This window comes from Fusarium coffeatum (genome assembly GCF_003316985.1).
Source record: "Fusarium coffeatum strain FIESC_28 chromosome Unknown BRIP53273_contig_67, whole genome shotgun sequence".
Taxonomy (NCBI): Eukaryota; Fungi; Ascomycota; class Sordariomycetes; order Hypocreales; family Nectriaceae; genus Fusarium; species Fusarium coffeatum.
In genome coordinates, this window is record NW_022157863.1 from 225,953 (window position 1) to 244,878 (window position 18,926).

Below are 18,926 nucleotides of genomic sequence, written 5' to 3' on the forward strand. Positions count from 1 at the left end.
ATTCTTCCATTGCCGTAACCATTAACCAATTTTTATTCTTCTGAGATCTTGTAAGCGACCTACACTCATCTCAAAGTTTAGAGCAACTTCAATCGCCGCCAGAATGCCTGTTCATCATCTCATGGTTGGTACCTGGACCCCTCCAGGCGCCATCTTCACTTTTGCCTTTGACGATGAGGCTCTTACTCTCAAGCTGATCAAGAGGACTGAAATCCCTCAAGATGAGCCTATCTCATGGATGACTTTTAGTGTAAGTCGCTCATTACCTGATAAACTGCGAATTAAGCTGACATTCGGGGGACAGCATGATAGAAAAGCCATCTATGGCGCTGCCATGAAGAAGTGGTCCAGTTTCGCTGTTGAGTCGCCAACTTCGATAAAGCACCAAGTTTCTCACCCCATGGAGCACGACCGTAAGTCGCATATCACCAATTACTGAATTCATATTAAAGTCATTAGCCAATGCCTCTCTTGCGACAACAAATACCCGTGCCATCTTCCTCCTCGCCGCCAACAAGCCTCCCTACGGCGTCTACTGCAACCCATTCTACGACCACGCCGGTCACGGTGCTGTCTTCACCACAGACGACACCACAAAGGCTCTCAAGGAGAACGTCCAAAATTACCCTTACCAACCCAACACTGGCATCCACGGCATGGTCTTTGACCCTGAGGAGGAATATCTCTACTCCGCCGACCTTCGCGCCAACAAACTCTGGACTCATCGCCGTCGCAGCAAGGACGATGCCTCACTTGAGCTTGTCGGATCTGTGGATTGTGCTGATGAGAAGGATCATCCTCGATGGGTGGCTATGCATCCCACGGGTAACTACCTCTACGCCCTCATGGAGAAGGGTAACCGTATCTGCGAATATGTCATTGATCCAGCCACCCGTCTTCCTGTGTACACTCACAAACACTACCCTCTAATTCCCCCTGGCATTCCCGATAGATGGACACAGTATCGCGCTGACGTCTGCACTCTGTCGTCCTCTGGCAAATACCTCTTCGCTTCATCCCGCGCCAACTCATTTGACCTGCAAGGTTACGTTGCCGCCTTCAAGCTGTCAGATACCGGGGCCATTGAGCGCCAGATCTGCCTCAACCCTACGCCCACAAGTGGCGGACACAGCAATGCAGTTGCGCCTTGTCCCTGGACGGACGAGTGGGTGGCCATCACAGACGACCAGGAAGGTTGGCTTGAGATTTACCGCTGGCAAGATGAGTTCCTTGCACGTGTTGTAAGAGTGAGGACGCCAGAGCCTGGATTTGGTATGAATGCTATCTGGTATGATTAGGGTGTATTCCACTTATAGTCACAATAAGCAAAAAAGAAGACCAGTTCGTAATTGGGTACGTTGTTCACAAAATATGATTGATTGCCAGTGTATTATCATTTATTTCCTAGACAAAACGCTGTTATTAACGCCACGTGCGACGATCAACTCTCTTTTGTTAACATGAAAGATGCAAGCGCGATATAAGCGCAATAGCACTTGAACCACTACCACTGTACCATTTGCCATATAACGTAATCCATCTCTTTAATGCATGCCATTAGTCTTGCGGCCATTGTCATTATGGTTCTCATCTTCTTCCGCGCCCTCGTCATGGTCCTCGCCTACACCCAACAACGGGGTTCGTTCGTGTCCCTGAGTTTTTGATGGGGACGCCTGTGTGTTCGTGAAACCCATGTGAGATTGCGCACGAGGAGGCAGAGGTCTTGAGCTGTCGGGAGGAGTTCCGCTAGTAGCACCCAGACCTTGCTTGATCTTGAAGAGACTGCGAGTGTTGCTGCGTGGGTTGGCGGCTCGGTTAGCAGGTCCAAGACGGAGCTTAGACCTCATTTCGTCCAGACTAGCCTTGACAATGACGGGAGTGCCTTCTATGCCACCATCGGATGTTCGGCGCTTCATGTGAATCGCAGTCTTTGCAGCATTGTGGAAGCCCCCTTCATAGTTGCTATGGAAGGACGCTGTCTCGGGGTCACGGTGAGGTGATTCGTCGTGTTCGTCAACATCGATAAGAACAGAGTCGCCAGGAGCCTTTTTGGAGGCGATGACAGAGGCAGCAGTGGCGGCAGCGTGAATTCGGCGAGCTCGGGGCGCAGGAGTAAGACGTCGGATGGCCTTGTGGACATCGACATAGACATCGGATTCATCAACAATTTCCCTATTCAATTAGCAACAATCACGATTATTGGGGTCTCTACTCACTCTCCAATTAGTTCCTCAATAACATCCTCGAGAGTGACAACACCCAGAGCACCATGGTCTGAACCGGGGAACTCAGACACGAGTACCATGTGCGACTTCCCCTCCTGGAAGAAGTTGATAATGTCCAAACAGCTAGTCTCGGGGCGGGTTTCGACGATGGCACCAAGGGGCACTTCACGAACGGGGATCCTATCTTCCGGGTCGTATGTAATGAGAGTCTTGACCAAAAGCATGCCAACAAAGTCCAGGTGGTTTCCAGAGCGGTATATGGGAATTCGCGAGTATCCAGAAGACAGAATATCGTCCATGGTCTTTTCATCGAGGATATGGTCTTCGGCAAGCGTGTAGACATCGGAGATGGGGGTCATAACTTCAGCGACTGGCTTGTCCTTCAAGTCCAGGACGGCTGTGATGATGGTGACTTCATCCTGGTTCAATCGCTCGGAGATTTCACCCAGCGACTTATGGAGGGTGACAAGAGTCTTGAGACCGCTCTTCTTGTACAGGGTGCCGTGGTCCTCTCCCAGAATCCAGTCGAGAAGCTTCGCAATAGGCCAAGAAACGGGAGCGGTAAGGTACATGAGAAGAAGGACCGGTGTTGACATGTATCCACCGATAGGGAGACCGAATCGGACACAGATGGACTGGGGAACAATTTCACCAAAGATGACTGTGACAATTAGTAAGGCCCAAATCAGAGATGGCTGCAGTCGTACCGATGAGAACAGTACTGCCAACAACGGCAGCAACGCCGCCGCCGAGGGTTCGATCCAAAACAACGGGAAGCGACTCGTTGACAATAACGTTAGATAATAACAGGGTGACCAGAACCCAATGCTTTCCTCGATTTAACAGCTTCAACACACGTTTCGCGTTCTTAGACTGCGCTTCCGCGGGATCGCCCGATAAAACCTGGAGGTAAATACTGTCTTGTCCCATCAATCTATAAAGGTCAGCTTATGTCGCTTATCGCTTAAGAGGGAGGCGACTTGCGCAATCGTTAATCCTGCGAAAGCACCACCGAGAAGAACAAGAACCATTGAAGCAACAGCAAGGACCCAGAGGCTGGTACCCTCCTCGTCCTCTTCGCCATGATGACCCAAGGTGTCAACAGGAAAGGCATTGACCGCTGTCAAGCTGGCGCCGAAGACTCGACCCATACCGATAACAGCCGGCCGTATTGAGCCCATATTATATCTCGGAGCGTGTGCCATGATGGCGGGACGGATAATCGAATGTCGCGTAGGCAGGTGGAAGATGTTTCTCGTCACCCAGAGGCGAAGCGAGGAGGCCGCGAGAGTCGTAGGTCGAGAACAGAGGCAAGAGATGTACGCGTTGACTGGATGGTAATCAATTTCCGACAGCAGCAGATGACTAGGGACAAGCAAGCTTGGCAATGGAAGCTTGTACGATAATAGCCGGAATGTGGCTGAGACAGGGGTGTTCAGGAAGATAAAGTCAATGTCGAGACCGGACAAAGATACGCCAAATGGTCTATTTGGTCAATTGCTGAAGATTTTGCTTCCTCGTTTAGAAGCCAATATCTTTCACCTTTCGCACCCAGAGGCGAGGTTTGATCAAGAGTGAAAGCGATGACCGAGCGAGGCGAAAAGAAGTGGGACGACAGGCGCTGAAATTTACCTTGCTCATCCTTGGACGATAGCCCTGGCCTGGCTAAGGTTAGGTACCATTATGGGGCATATCGTACTGCACGAACATGATGACGCAGGGAGCTGCCAGGGAGAGCAGGGGATGTTTTCATTGGTCAGGTTAACCACTAGGCCAGGTCCAGATTCCCGATGCGTTCACCAAGCACAGGCCACTCCACTAAATCTTGACGTTGGAGAAGCTAAAAAAGAGGCGCTTTCTTAGCTACGATGATGAGATGCCCTTAGTTTGTCTAACTAAGACCGGATGAAGTCATGTACAAGAAAATCATGAGTTAATCATCGCACAATATAAAGGTTTATATTGTTCTGTTTTGACCAATTCGGACAATTAGCATTACTCGATTTGTTTTCCTCAGTCGGATTGACCACGGATGCAATGGATTGTTTAAATTAACCACTCACAACTTAACTAGGCTTACATCAAGCACGCCTTCGGAACTCTGTAAATCCTCCAAGACTTGAGAACTCACCGGCCCAAGCACACCCAAAATCATCAGTGCTTCGTTTCCTTTTGGGTCAGGAGGTGTATCAGCCCCCTTTGTTGCTTCAGGATCCAGACTTGCGACCTGCATGAACTTGATGTTGATACCGTGCTTGCCGAGGACCATCCCCACTCCTCCGATCTTTCCGGGCTCATCGTAGTTGTGTAGGATAATGAGAGTTCCTTCTGGTGTAAAGACACCGTTGAACCTGTCCAGCTTGGAGATGAAGACTCGTTCGTCACTCGCGTAGCCTTCAATGATCTGTTCGCTGCCATTCATGCCAGCTTTGTAAGACCGCAGTGTTACCAGGTTGGCATATGTTGATGGTGAATCGCCGGCTCGAGTCTCACTGATGACAATTCCTTTCTCCTTTGCGATAAGCGCTGCGTTGACCATGTTTATGTGCGAGTCACTGAATGTTGACACAAGCCCCTTGACGAGAGCAGCAAACAATGGCTTAGTGTTGGGCATGCTAGTCAAGTCGCCGTGGTAGATGAGCTCAAATCGACGACCTCCCAACATGCCGCCTCTGCTGCGCACAAAGTGTTCGGTGTAAAGACGGCCCATCTTCTCAACAAGATGCACTGAAGGCTGCAGCTTGCGGTACTCTTCTGGCATAATGATAGGGGCATTGACTGCACTGGTAGGGAGACCTCCTTGAAGAATCTCTAGGACCTGCTTGCAGACGTCCATTGAAACATTCTCCTGTGCTTCAACCGTTGATGCACCCAGATGAGGTGTCGCCACTACCTTGGGGTGCTTGCTGAGTTTAGCTGCGGCAGAGTCTGCGGCCAGTGGCTCTGAAGACCAGACGTCAATGCCTGCTCCAGCAATCCACCCCTCGTCCAATGCCTTGATCAAGGCCTCTTCGTTATATACACCACCACGAGCTACATTGAGCACGCGTGCTGTCTTCTTCATCTTCTGGAACTCTGCTTCACCAACAAGGTCCAGTGTCGTAGCAAGCAGAGGTGTATGGATGGTTAGGAAGTCGACAATGGGTAACAAGTCCTCCAGTCCAGAAACTAGCTCTACGCCAGCTTGGCGAGCCATCTCCACGCTCGCATAGGGGTCAACTGCCTTGACTATCATTCCAAGGCCTTTAGCCATACGGGCAACATTCATGCCAACCTTGCCCAGGCCAATGATGCCGAGTGTCTTTCGGCCAACCTCGACTCCTACGAGCTTACTGCGCTCCCAACGGCCATCTTTCACACTGCTATCTGCCTGTCCCACATTGCGAGCAGTAGAAAGGAGGAGCGCAATTGTGTGCTCTGCCGCAGCAAGGATATTGCCAGAAGGGGAGTTAACAACAATAACACCCTGGGTACTTGCAGCAGGGACATCGATGTTGTCTACTCCAACGCCAGCTCGGGCAACGACTCGGAGCTTCCGTCCAGCCTGTACCACCTCGGCGGTGACTTGCGTCTCGGAGCGTACAATCAGGCCGTGGTAATTGGGAATTAAGTTGACGAGCTCGGTAGGCGATAAGCCTTTACGGTTGTCGACGTCAAAGTGAGGGGTGAGTAAAGCCAATCCATCTGGAGATACTTTCTCGGGTACGAGAATCTTAAAACGATTTGGTTGTCCATTGGACGGTGCATCAAAAGTAGCTGAAGGAGACATGGTGAGTAAAGTAGTATATGTGAGTACAGTACTTGCAAAGACAGTGTGTATCTTTAGAAAACTCAAGATGAGAGGGCACACGGCCTAGTATAAGTACTGTAAGAGTCAGAGAAGGAGATGACGCTCCCTCTCTGGCATGGCCTTTGTTTGTCCTTCCATAAGACAGATAACCGCCACCCGCTCATGATCCTCCAATCCCAAGAGTGTAACTCAGCCTTGATCATCGTTTCTCAAAGTAAAACTCCTTAATAAGAAATGGCAGAAACGGAAATGCAGACGCCCGTATCTCCCATGCAAGCATCCCACGGAGTAGTGATCACTGACGCGGGGGTAATTCTGTCTACGCGCGCAGCCCAAAGGTACTGTATCGTTGTGTCACTTGTAGCTTGAAGATGAGAGGTCAATTTGCTGCATGATGAACGAGAGATTGCACGGAGAGAAAATGGCGGGGCAACAAAAGTAACCATCAATGTTATGAACATTCTAACTACCCCTCATTCTCCAGGTTTGGCTACTTGTGGCTTGCAGTAGCTCGTCGTGGGGTAATTTCAGCAGATGCATTGCCATTTGCTTTGCTTTATACGGAGTATGTCTGTGCCACAATTACTGTACCGTACAATGAAGCCCAGTGGTCTTTGAAGGTTTGCTAGCCACTGCATGTCTCAGACCACATATCGTGCTTCGAGTCTTGCGGTCTGAATAGATATTTCATACCGATTGTAAGAGCCTGAAAAGCTATTACCTGTGTAAGTCATTAGCATAAGAAACTATCAGATAATTCTCATCTAATAAAAATGATGTAACTATCAAGGTACAGGGCCAACGGTTCATTGTGTAATGAGGCCAGGGTACAAGACAACTCTACTCGTAATTTGCACATCATTTGTGCTTCTGTGACACGATTGTCCGACTGTTTCGTCTCTCATAGATTCTAAACGCAATTGCCAAGGCACGAGGCTTTAGTGCTCAGGCTCATGATAAATTGATTTTTACTTCTTGGTTATCGCTACAAATGATCGCTCAGATTATGGCATAGACATATCTAAACATCTAGAAGTTCTCCTTGCCAGAGAACTTCTCGTTCTGAACAATCTCGATCCAGTAACCATCAGGGTCCAGCAGGAAAGCAACGTTCTTCATGCGTCCGTCTGTGAGTCTCTTCTTCCAGCTAACGTTCATATCCTCGAATCGCTTGCAAGCAGCTTCAAGGTTATCCACCGAGACACCTATTATCTCGTTAGCGTTGTCCACGCCCACTTACACGCAAATCAACTTACAGATGTGGCCAAAGCCCTGGGGCTCGCTGTTACCGTCATGGTACTTGAAGTTCTCCTCCTTTTCGGTGCCGTAGTTCCATGTCAGCTCAAGGAGACCCTCACGGTGAGTGATGGCCTTGTCATCCTGGCCCTCAGGGAAGGGCTGATCGCCAGGGTAGCCGAGGAAGTAGAGATTGAAACCAGCCTCAGGGTTCTCCAGGGTGCGGAGTCGAGACATGCCGAGGACTTCTTGGTAGTACTTCAGGGACTTCTCGGCATCCTTGACACGCAGCATAGTGTGGTTCTAGACTGTTAGCTGCATGTTCTAGAAGGTCAAATGCCAAGGGTAACGAACCATGGTGTACGTAGCGACATCTGTCTCCTTCACGTTCTCGGTTTCCTTATAGTCGTTTCGGGCAACAACCTCGACCCAGTAACCATCGGGGTCAAGGACGAAGGCAATGTTGCGCATACGTCCATCGGTAAGCTTCTTTTGGAACTTGTAGCCAGCATCCTCAATTCGCTGGCAGGCGGCCTGAATGTTGTCGACCGCAATACAAGTGTGGCCGAAGCCACGGTGAGGCTCCTGGTTACCGTTGTTTACCTTGTAGTTGGGATCATCCTCGGTTCCGTAGTTGTGAGTCAGCTCGATGAGACCTTGTCTATCAAAGGCGCTCTTGTTGTGAGAAAGGGCCTTAGGCGAATCATAGCCGAAGAAGTAGAGGTCGAACTTGTTATCGGGGAACTCGAGCTTCTTGACAAGGCTCATTCCCAAGAACTCATAAAATTTAGCTGTAGGAGTGTCAGTGGGTGCCAAGACTTTCTTCCATGGTATGTTTGAGCAGGTATATTGAGGCTCAGTGTTCCAGGGTCGATGTGGACATCAAGGTGTCTATAACATACCGGAGGCCTTGGGGTCCTTGACTCGAATCCTAGTCTAGTTAGTTCCCGCATGTCTTATCTGATGTCGATTGAATGATCTGCACTTACATCGAGTGGTTGAACTTGTAGTTGCTGGTATCTGTAGTAGAAGCCATGGTGATTAATCTGGATTGTCCAGCGGCAGCAGAAATTTGAGGAGCTGTAGGTCGAGTGAGAAAGTTCTGGATTGACTTGATGCGTTGTGCTGCTCTTGCAAAGCTCATTGAATTTTGTTAAGCAGTTTTGATTATGAGTCTGACGAAAGCTGTCTCAGCTGCTGTGACGCTGCAGAAAATGAGGTTGATGCCCCTCCACTTTACGTCAGACCTCAAGTGGGGTAGTCATCATCATTCAGTTCTCATGGAAGAGACGGAATGGAGGAGAGACTGTAACATCAACCACGTCACAGCGTCGTGTCGGCCAGTTCGAAGAGACTACCTGCATCAGATCAATGTTACATATCCACACAATTTCTTTGAATATACTGGGACCGTGAGCAAATTGTACGATTTCGACATGCCAAAAGTGTAGGGTAAGTGCAGTTCGCCGAGGGATACAACTTCAAGCAATTCAAGAAACTTTCTTACGATAATATCGTTTCTAATGTCTACTTAATTATTCATAGCTCGGTAGGCTCCATGGTAAAGGCTTTGCTACAAGCTGGAGTTTACTTGTCTTCGGGGTTACAAGCCCATCGTGGTTTCATGTTTTGTTCTCATACCCTCCACCTCTTTCCAAGCCATAACTAGGTGGACGGTAACCAAAGAAATGTCCTCCATGCTGAAACTGCCAAAATAGAGTCGTCTCAAAGCTAATCTTAATTACTTAGCATAAAAGGATCAAAGTATCTCGTCTCTTATGCTTACGACGGTCAATTCTTCTGTCACCCTGACGCTATGCTTTGATTGCGTGAGTTACTGCATCTTATCGAGATGTATGCCTTTACCGAGAACTGCCATGATAGGTCAACTGCCGTACCTTGTCATGCACGTGGTAGAGTTGAGACATGTCTTTTGATCTGCTCAATGAGTAGATTTTAGACTGTGCGGCAAAGCGAAGTTGGTGACGGGAGATATTGGCTCCTCTACTACACCTATGTCCAGACAGTTCTAATCGTATAGTACCCATGCTTGCAATGATATAAATTGCCGAGACCGATTCGATTCAATGTTTCATTGCTGACGATGACTGCCTCCTGGGCTCCAGCTGCTAATTGCGGGGCCGCTCAGCCGCTGCCCGCCTAGACTGGACTGTGGGACTAAATTAGCGGCCAAACCTAAAAGAGATCGGTTTCTATTTACTCTGCTGCTTGTGCCTGTAACCGCCCACTCGGCGCAATCCCTCGCGTTCTCTCGCTTCCAGTTGCATTGCATCCCTTCATTCCAAACCTTCTGCGACAATTCTTTTCCACATCAAAAGTCTGTGATGCCACGATACTTATATTCTTTGATATATCCATTGCGCCTTGATCAAGCCTGCGGTCAGGGCCGGTAACACCATCCTTCGAAAACGGATTCACGAAATTACAACCACGCCCGCCTAACGTCATGGATCGTTTCCGAAATATCGCTGGTGAATACGACGATACCGCAGTTATGGACGATATCAAAGCGCAAGACGAACAAACAGCTCCAGGGAGCCACCCTCGGTCGCCCATGACAAAAACGCGGTCCATGTCCGATGGAGGTGGAACTCCCTCTCGACTTTCCCCTTCACCACGAATTGTCGAAGCATCTCGCCGGACATCAAAAGACGACACTAGTATTCCGACTCCTCAACCTGTCACGCCTCGCCGACCCAATTTCTCGAATCGCGGCTTCTCGATACAAATGCCCCCGCGAGATTTCACTCCACCACCCGCGAATTCCTACGTCAAACCTGCTCCTTTATCACCTAAACTCGACCACTCCCAGATATACGCATCTCCTACCAACATTCTCCCTCGTCGCTCCCGCGGTCTCGACTTTTCCAGAGCTGCTACAAGCCTACATCACTCGACCCTTGCCGAATCTTCCCCAGACTCATCGCCCACCGCTGGTGGTAGGGCGATGAACATACCGAGCCGAAGAAGTCACTATGCAGGACCTGAACAGACATCAACATCTCTATGGTCCGTTATGGGCAATCAGGAAAAGATGCACATCAGCAGCTCGCTTGGGAGTCAGGCGATCGGCTCTGATTCGTCCAGCAGCTCTGATGACGATGAGCTGATGGATGAAGATATGGACGAGAGCTACGTAACAACTCCGCAAGTCAATAAGATTGGTCCAGTCCTCGGCCCAGGGTCTGGTGGGACCTTTGGATCCCCTGCTATGAGCAGCCTCATGAGTTTCCAACAGCGACAAAGACCCCGCAAACAAGCCAAGAAGAAGGCTCGTGGGCCTCTTGGACTGGGGTTCAGTGGCGCATCTTTATCCAAATCACCACCAACTAATTCTTCACGAGCCCGGCGTGAGAGCATCAGTTGGCAAGCTAATCAATTGCACATTTCTGGTGCAAATTCCGATGAGGCACGAGCAATGGGCGACGTTGACGGCATTGGTGATGGTCGTAATGTCATTCGGAGAGTCGTAACACGACGGGGAAATCTTTTGGTAAGTCACTTATACCAATTCACAACATTATGGACATGCGACTGACACCTTGAAGCCTAAAACAAAGACATTTGCACGGATCCGAGCTGCGCTCATGGAGGAGAGCACCCCCGCAGAATCTGAATTTCGTCGCGAGGCCGAAGTTGTCAAACAAGTCCGCGATTGCGACATGGAGTTGGAGCCCAGAATGTCGGAAGCGAACGTGGAATCAACACAACCTACAACGGCTCCTTCTTCGCCTACACTAACACAACAAGAAGGTCTCAATGATGTCCCCGAAGACGACATTATGGGCGACATAGCCATGGGCCTTTCTAGCAGCTTTAAGCAACATGCTATCAAGAACTCAAAGGGCAAGACTTTCTGGGAAACATTTTCAGAGTCAAGTAGCACTGGCGGTGCCAGAACCACACCGCCTCCCGCTGCATTTCTCCCACGAGGATCATCCTCAGGTATCAGTGAGGACGTGGCGATGGACTCACCGTCAGTCGGTGGAGCTACTGTAAGTACACCCTTGTTCGTCTATGACAACAACAACATACTAACCACTAAGGCCCCGCATAATGGCGGCAATCAACCACCTAGTGCTGCAGAAATCACCCGAAAGATCAATAGTAAACGCCGCCGTGATGATGATTTCGACCCCGTCAGCTTTAAACGTCGAGCCGTCAGTCCCGGTATGAGCGTTCACAATTCACCCGTCACGCAGAGTCCTCTCCAACGAGACGGCATGTCATGGGGTTCTCGTCCTGGAAGCAACGGAGGCGATAAGGCGGGCAGCAGTGCTCCAAGTGAGGCTGGTAGCACACCAGGAAATCTGTCTGGCAGCAGCTCTGCAGCAGGTCGCCTCAACAGCAAAGGAAGAGTCGGGTTTCAGGGAATGGTTGATACCCATGATGGTCTTATGCGCATGAGCATTGAATAACTCAGCGTATTTCTTGTACAAATCTTGCACCTGGGAAGCGTTGGAATCGCTGGGTCTTGGAACAAAAAAAGCATATTGAGGCGTTATGAGTTGTGGCGTTTTGACCAAAATGAATGGTATGGGATTATACAGTATCAAGCCTTATTGAGCGGCCTTCTTTATTAATATCATTGTTTGAACGAAAAGAAAAGTGCTACGCATTATGCCTCCCTTTGTATATGCCTCCATGTAAACGGTTCCCAACGCCTGGACGTAGAGCCCATGCTCCCATTGCCCTTTCATATATCCCTCGTTTAAATGAAACCTCAACGCCATCTATGCTAAATCGCTGTTTCCCAATGCGCTGCCATCATTCCACACCCACACCCTCCTCTGGAACAGTGAGCGTACCTAGCTTGTCGTCAAGCCAACGCGCTAGCTCAGCGGCATGACGGCGAAGGGCAGCCACCGCTGCGGCAGAACCGGTGGTGCTATCAAGACTGGCTGTTGTCTGCGCGCCGGTACTCAAGATGCTATCCGCGCCATCTGGACTGCCAACGTGCGGAGACTCGCCAGGAGGAACTTGAAGATCGTGCAGGTTAGGCCCACCGTGCTCTGCAACGTCAGGGTTTGCAGGCCCGACACAAACAAAGAGAAGACCGCACTTCAACCTGCGAATGACGACAGTACCACTCGTAAGCTGGACCGTGACAGTGGCTGGCTTGATGCCTCTTCCTTTGCCAGATTTATGCGAATCGAGCTGCTGGCTCTGCGACAAGTGATCTGTCTCGTCGTCCAGGTCCTCCTCTTCAGGCGGCGAGCTGCCGATAGGATCGGGCGTGCGCGAACCGGGTAACGACGCGGCGAGCGCAGGTGCGGAGGTTGAGTGTATGGCGAGAAGTGAGGCAGCGACAGTGGCATGCGTTCGGAGAGAGGCGACGGGGTGCGGGCTCGCGTGGGCGAGGAGCTTGCCGTGAGGACTCGTAAGAAGAAGTGTGGGAAGCTGAGGAGTTCGATTCGCGTTGAGAAAGGCCGTGAGGCGCTTCGTAAGGAGGAGAGGAGGCGTTGGGTGGGAGATAGACATGATGATCGAAGCCTTATCGAGAGATGGTTGTTGGCTGTGAGTTTCGGATATGATGGGTTATATGGCTAATGTTTAAATACACAATAAAGCAGACGAGTTTTGTTTGGAGGAGGGCAGGTGGCCTGCTTTGTTGTGTCGAGTCGAAGCTTTGACAGTTGCCGAGTTGAGTTGAGTTGAGTTGAGTTGAATTGAAGTGGAATGAATGGGGAAACTGCTCAGGTCGGTCCTGGCCAGGTTCAAGCCTTGTCGATGGCGGGGCCCGAAGTGGGGAGCTTGTGACTGATTTTACCTCATTGGCTCTGTAAACTGACAGTTTGGTGGTGTAAGATCATTGGCTGTTTACTGTTTAGCTGGTTACCTAGGTACTGAAGTCTCAATATTTATTATGTGCAAAAGCAAATGCTCCGTTAATATACAGGAACTGTACTATAAACTTGGCTACCAACGAAATGGAAGTTGATGTAAATAAAAACTATATAGTCTCTACTCGGGTCTCACCTGCAATCTCCTCGCCATATCGTCCTCGATATCAACATAGTCCCGGCCCTCTTCAGTGTCTGTCTTCCACTCCTTATACGCCTCTTCAATAGCATCAGCGAATTGCCACATTCGAAATATTCGAGAAGTGTATGCGTTGGGTCCGTTAGGGTCGTAGCTGAGCAGTTCCATGATCACAGTACGAAGCATCGACGAATACCGTACTTGGGCAAGCCACGAATGAATATTAATGGAAACCTCCGGACAATTATGTTGGGGAGGACAATCGGGCCAGTGACTAATGGAGTCATGGCACTTAGCACCTTTGGGTATGTGCTCGCAACCTCCCAGCAAGCAGTCACATCCTTTCGCAGCAGCTTGTCTCTCAAGACACCCGCCGCTCTTGCAAAATCGGATGTGAGAACATCCGCATCGCTCGCAGCAATAAGACGGTGCCTGTCCTGTCATCATCGTGAACACAGTGGCACCTATGGACCAGATCTCATCCCTAACCGTATAAGGACAATCTCCCTGAAACATTTATGTTAGCTTGTTGTTGAATTGCTTTCTCGGATATGGGGGTTTACCTCGTCCATCGCAGCAATACCAACGTTGCTATCTAGCACTTGGCGAGTGTTTTCGAGTGGCTTGTCTCCTTCCTTTGTAGCTAGTGCTATACCAAATGAGCCTTGGGGCGGATAATTGGACTTGTTCTCGTTACGACCATCAACAGCGTGGCATGTAACGGCAGCTTTGCTGAGATCGCCCAGTTTGCACTGGCCATAGGTCTCGGTACCGCGAGGGTGCTGGAACCAGATGTTCTTGGGCTCAATAGCACGGTGCAAAATCGAAAACCAGTCCGTGTTGACAGTCAACCAGTCTTTTTTGAAACTGTCTTCTGGGTCATCGCCTTCATGCTGGTACACGAGTCGTTTCCCTTCGTGGAGCCAAGTTACTGCGCGAGTCATAGAACGAAGTACGTGCCAGCAGAGAGACTCGGGAAGGTAATGAGAGGAGTCCTCGACAGGATAGTGGCGAAAGAGGTTGCTGAGGTTGCCCGCGTCGGCAAAATCCCACACGAGTAACTCGACGTTATCCTGTTCAGCTTCAGGGGCTTGGCATTGAGTGAAAACCTGGTACTGCATAATGCCGACGATCGAAAGCAGGTTCTCATGGTTGAGTATATTGCGGACGGTGTAGGCTTGGTTATGTTTCGACATCAAACTCCTTTGCGCATCGACTCTCCGGCGACTCTCTGCAGGGTCGCCATAGACACTGCCATCTGGGAAAACACCATAAGGGTTGCTGGGACTGGCCAGATACTGCTCCTTCCGAGGGTCCCCTCGGATAGTGACAATCCATATATTCTCGTCGGGCTTTCCAAGGAACTCAAACACGGGCTCCTCGTCCGCATCGACGTGGTTCTGTGGCTGTTCAGCTTGAGTTTTGATTTTCGTTGAGTGTTCGGCATCCATGGTTACGACGAAGTTCACAATGTTTCTTTAGTCAACACGATGGCTATTCTACTGAACTTTCCGACTTTTGTGAGGGATCGTTGGCTTTTTCACCATGCTCTCTCTGGCCATTTTGGACGAGGACAAAGAACCCTTTCTGGCCATACATTGAAGAGGCACCAACACTATCGATGCTTTGATGCTTCGATTCTTTGTGAATGATACTATTTCTGCTACGTCGAACAAAGAGCCAAACAATCACCATGCTCACAACTTTGTGAAAATGGTCTAGGGCGTAGAGCAATACCTGGACTTCTGTATAGCATTGCCGCTTGGATCTTGTTTGTGGAATTGTTTTGAACAAAGAAAGGGTCCAACTCGTGCAACGTCATAATAAATGACCAACGCGCAATGACCAGCTGCCATTTGCCTTTATCCCTCATGATCTCTCGCGTGTAGCCAGCGATTGATCACCACGGCCAGACCGCCACGATAGAGAAACATAACCGAGGCGCGTTGTAGTAAAGAGGTGGATCGACGTAGCGCCTGACTTGGTGAGTTCATTTGATAGTCAATGGGAAATGAAGATTTGCATGTCCATTTCTATAATTCTCGACGACCCAAAGCGCCAAGAACGCGACCGGATCCGGCATGGAATTCTCTGTGTTTTCGGCATCGATTGACGCGAGGGGAGGTAGCCCGATTATTAGCATGTTTCAGTTAATCGAGTGACGATTCGTTGTAATGCAACCACTTCTGAAACTTGAGGTCTATTCGGGAGCACCGACCAAGTTTCATTCATAATAATAATATTGCCCTGAGCTGAACTGCAGCTGCGCGCTTTGGGTTGTACAGACACGATATTGAACTGGATATGAATAGATTTTTTTTGTTGTTATCCATCGTTATTACCGCTGAGGTTGGGCGGTTAATCGTGGGATTGGATGAGAAGAGACCTGGCGTATTCTTTGCTCTCGGATTCCGGCTGGCGGTTGGAGGAGAGAAAACAACCAGCCACTAAGAAAGAGGAAATGAACAAATGCCAGCGGCAATGCCCAGACTTCTCCATCCGGGCCCAGAGAAAAGGCGAAAGGCCCAAGAACCACTGATCTCTTGCTGACAGCAATTTTGTAGCGCGACACTCTTCTTGAGAACCAATCATTGACTGAATCTTGTTGAAACCCAGAAAGCAGTGCCCCAACATTGGACGTTTTGGTACCTGCAGATCAATCGCGCCACTCAAAGAACCCTGGAAAGGAAGGCCCTTGATGCCTTCTTAGTTAGGTAGGCTAATTAATAGGAAAGAGCGAGTGGAGGGGTTGCACCAAAGCTATTGACCCCCGCTCCTTCCATGTTTGAAGTTATGCTGGTTCAACAATGCGATTTGACTTTGATTTGCTTGGCTTGGACTCTCCTGGTTGGTTCCTTCCATTCGCTTCCGCTCTCATTTGAAACCTCCCATTCCCAATTCCCGACTTGTTCAGTTCCAGACTCTTTCTCATTCATCTTCCGGCCTTTTCTTGGTATTATCGTTGGTTTGTACTGCAGCTGCAGCTGTTATCGTTGCAGTCTTTGATTACTGTCTTCTGTTTTCGTCATTCTCTCATTCCATTCGTCCCAAGTCTCAAACAATATCTCGTCATTGAGCCACCAATAAGAGCAACCCACTTATACCTTTGTATTGTCTCCACGCTCTGCCTATTGAGAGGTATTCACCATCTGCAGAACAATCTCATTCACTTTGAGATATTTTCTTTGACCATTGGAAACGTTGTTCATCTACCGATCTATCAACTCTATCTACGATATTACTTCCAACTTCGACTTTCGACATGTGGTCGGCTTTACACTAAGAACTCACTCATTCGCGCACCGGTTGCAGCACGACTTCATCACGATCGCTTATTCTCATTTTATGCTTGCTTGTTTTCTTGTTTCAACTGCTTTTCGACTGCAGCAGATTCGACCTTCGCTGGCGAAGGATTACGATTATTGTCTCACGTTCCAACTTGATACCCTCCGGCCACTTCTTTTTTCGAAATAGTCTCGCGAGGCTTCAGTCTTTACTTCATCATGGGATGCTGTTGGGGAAACCGGAAGAAGGAGGTCGTGGGGATTGCTGATCAGAAATGGGAATACATCAATCTTCGCGACTTCAAGAGTCAAGGATGTGGCACCGTCTTCGCTTATATCTACCTCTGGCTCATGCTTCTCGTCTCGGTCGCCGTCTATGTCGTTGACAGCTTTACTGCCGTCAACCTCCTCGCTTTTGATCGTTGGTCGTCCAAGATCGACCCTGCCATTTCCTTCGACGTCTCGAAATGGATCTTCTCCATCTGTATTATTCTTTCCTTTGTCAACCTAGCCTACGAGGGTATTCGTGCTACACGGGTCATTCGACGGGGCAATGTCGCGGAATCTTATCTTGACAGCTTGGCTGTTCGCTGGGAATCCATTCGTCTTGGGTCTCAAGGATTCAAAAGATTCATGGTCTTTGCTGAACTCACCAAAAGTAAAGAAGGTGCACAATACATTGCCCTCTTCACATATTTCAACTTTCAAGGTAAGTCCGCCTCCTAAAAACCATTGTTCTCTACTGACTTTGCTAGCCTGGATTCGTGTCATCATCTGCTCAGGCCCTCGTCAAGTCCTCAACGCCTTTACACTCAAGTCGGTATACGAGGCACAGTTGGTTCCTACTGCAGATAATGTTGGCGACTCTATCACTGGATTCTTCGAGAAGATCAAGTTCCTTGCTGAGGAAGACTACCAACAGGCATTGATTCTTTCTGGCATGTGCTTCACTCTGGTTATTTGGGTCTTTTCGGCGCTGTTCCTTTTGGCTGCCGTTTTCTTCTGGGTATTCTTCTTATGGCATTGGATTCCTGCTGCCGATGGCGGTCTTCACGGGTACTGCGAACGAAAGGTAACCAAGACCCTGATGAAAATTGTTACCAAGACAGTCAACAAAGCTCTGGCCAGAGAAGAAGCCAACAGAGTGAAAGCCGAGATCAAGGCGACCAAAAAGAAGGGCGAGAAGCCCCCTCCTGATCTCTCCAATACTCTCCCAACCTTGCCAAATGTTGGACCCATCGACAAGATGGATCACCCCCCTATGCTCAACAGGAACGACACGATGATGACTCTGCCACCTTATACTTCACGTCCAGGAACACCGGGCGGCACGGATGTTCCTCCCGTTCCAGATGTAGCTATGCTGACCCGACGGGGCACCGCAGCATCTATCTCGAGTATGGCATCTCGGGCCACCTCTAGGTCCGGGGCTGGTTATGGTCGGCTTGCGTCTCCCGTGCCTGAAGTTCCTCCTGTAAACTATGGGGGCCAACCTCTATCACGGACTGCTACTATGAACTCGCAAGGGAATTACAATCAGTACCCGGCAAGCCAGCCCGTGATGGATCCAATGTCATCCATGCCAGGTCGATATACAGAAAGCCCTGGACCTATGCATCCCGGCAATGCTCCATTCTATCCTCCACCAGCTCGCGCGCCCAGTGCTCGTCCTATGGATAACTTTACACAAGCCATGGGATCATTCGCACCGTCGCAAGGACCTCCGCCTAGCTCGCGAGGATATCAAGCCTACAATCCGGGAGGACGCACCAACACAGCGACAACTATAACCCCTCAGCAGAGTGCACCTGCGATGGGACGTCAATTCAACCCTCCACCCCGTAGCAACACAGGGACGATGTCTCTACGAGAACCTCCCACTAGAACCTTGACCAACCCCATGCCGCCTCGTTCAGCAAGTGCGAGGCCGGACAGGGCCCCTCCTTATAACTACGATGTTGAATCACAGCGAGGAAGATATGGTTGGTGAGAAGCCAACTTTGTAAGAAAAGGCTGGTATTAATAATGACTTACGAAGCGCAACGGCGATGTTCATAGGTGGCTTCGTTATGTACGATAACTGAATAGAAGTGATGCATCGTCATATTTTTTGTTTATTCATCTTCCAAACTTGACTTCTGTGCTGATTGGGGTACTGAATCTCATGCCACATTTGTGCAGCAGTGTAGCGCATCATAATCAACCACGCCCTTTGGGGGACAGTGCTGATGATTTGTCAACATGCCGAACTCAAACTTGGAAGCGGCATTCTGATGACATATAATTGACTAAGTCGACGTCTTAAACAAAGAGACATGATCAAATTCTTGTTCTTGAATCTCGTCAACATCATCCTAGCACACAGCTTACAGTATCAATTTTCAAGTC

At 49.4% G+C, this 18,926-nt stretch overlaps 8 protein-coding genes across 8 annotated transcripts; 3 read left to right on the forward strand and 5 right to left on the reverse strand.

The window, feature by feature from the left end:
- Positions 1-103: 103 nt before the first annotated feature.
- Positions 104-1,298, forward strand: FIESC28_03180 (uncharacterized protein; the record flags this gene model as incomplete). The annotated part of the gene is made up of 3 exons (XM_031157329.1): positions 104-250; positions 305-413; positions 460-1,298. 3 exons carry the CDS (start codon positions 104-106, stop codon positions 1,296-1,298), a joined length of 1,095 nt encoding a protein of 364 aa, XP_031018658.1.
- A 246-nt stretch (positions 1,299-1,544) lies between these two features.
- On the reverse strand, positions 1,545-3,430 carry FIESC28_03181 (uncharacterized protein; the record flags this gene model as incomplete). The annotated part of the gene is made up of 4 exons (XM_031157330.1): positions 1,545-2,172; positions 2,217-2,886; positions 2,933-3,128; positions 3,254-3,430. The coding sequence occupies 4 exons, from the start codon at positions 3,428-3,430 to the stop codon at positions 1,545-1,547; spliced, it is 1,671 nt and encodes a 556-aa protein (XP_031018659.1).
- An 854-nt stretch (positions 3,431-4,284) lies between these two features.
- On the reverse strand, positions 4,285-5,994 carry FIESC28_03182 (uncharacterized protein; the record flags this gene model as incomplete). Its single annotated transcript, XM_031157331.1, has 1 exon — positions 4,285-5,994. The coding sequence occupies one exon, from the start codon at positions 5,992-5,994 to the stop codon at positions 4,285-4,287; it is 1,710 nt and encodes a 569-aa protein (XP_031018660.1).
- A 1,050-nt stretch (positions 5,995-7,044) lies between these two features.
- On the reverse strand, positions 7,045-8,287 carry FIESC28_03183 (uncharacterized protein; the record flags this gene model as incomplete). Its single annotated transcript, XM_031157332.1, has 5 exons — positions 7,045-7,220; positions 7,272-7,554; positions 7,606-8,042; positions 8,154-8,182; positions 8,241-8,287. The coding sequence occupies 5 exons, from the start codon at positions 8,285-8,287 to the stop codon at positions 7,045-7,047; spliced, it is 972 nt and encodes a 323-aa protein (XP_031018661.1).
- Positions 8,288-9,718: 1,431 nt separating this feature from the next.
- FIESC28_03184 (uncharacterized protein) lies at positions 9,719-11,690 on the forward strand (the record flags this gene model as incomplete). The annotated part of the gene is made up of 3 exons (XM_031157333.1): positions 9,719-10,765; positions 10,821-11,267; positions 11,319-11,690. The coding sequence occupies 3 exons, from the start codon at positions 9,719-9,721 to the stop codon at positions 11,688-11,690; spliced, it is 1,866 nt and encodes a 621-aa protein (XP_031018662.1).
- Positions 11,691-12,039: 349 nt separating this feature from the next.
- On the reverse strand, positions 12,040-12,753 carry FIESC28_03185 (uncharacterized protein; the record flags this gene model as incomplete). Its single annotated transcript, XM_031157334.1, has 1 exon — positions 12,040-12,753. One exon carries the CDS (start codon positions 12,751-12,753, stop codon positions 12,040-12,042), a length of 714 nt encoding a protein of 237 aa, XP_031018663.1.
- A 483-nt stretch (positions 12,754-13,236) lies between these two features.
- Positions 13,237-14,705, reverse strand: FIESC28_03186 (uncharacterized protein; the record flags this gene model as incomplete). Its single annotated transcript, XM_031157335.1, has 4 exons — positions 13,237-13,408; positions 13,456-13,691; positions 13,744-13,761; positions 13,818-14,705. 4 exons carry the CDS (start codon positions 14,703-14,705, stop codon positions 13,237-13,239), a joined length of 1,314 nt encoding a protein of 437 aa, XP_031018664.1.
- A 2,052-nt stretch (positions 14,706-16,757) lies between these two features.
- Positions 16,758-18,622, forward strand: FIESC28_03187 (uncharacterized protein; the record flags this gene model as incomplete). The annotated part of the gene is made up of 3 exons (XM_031157336.1): positions 16,758-17,247; positions 17,294-18,524; positions 18,577-18,622. The coding sequence occupies 3 exons, from the start codon at positions 16,758-16,760 to the stop codon at positions 18,620-18,622; spliced, it is 1,767 nt and encodes a 588-aa protein (XP_031018665.1).
- Between the last annotated feature and the right edge of the window lie 304 nt (positions 18,623-18,926).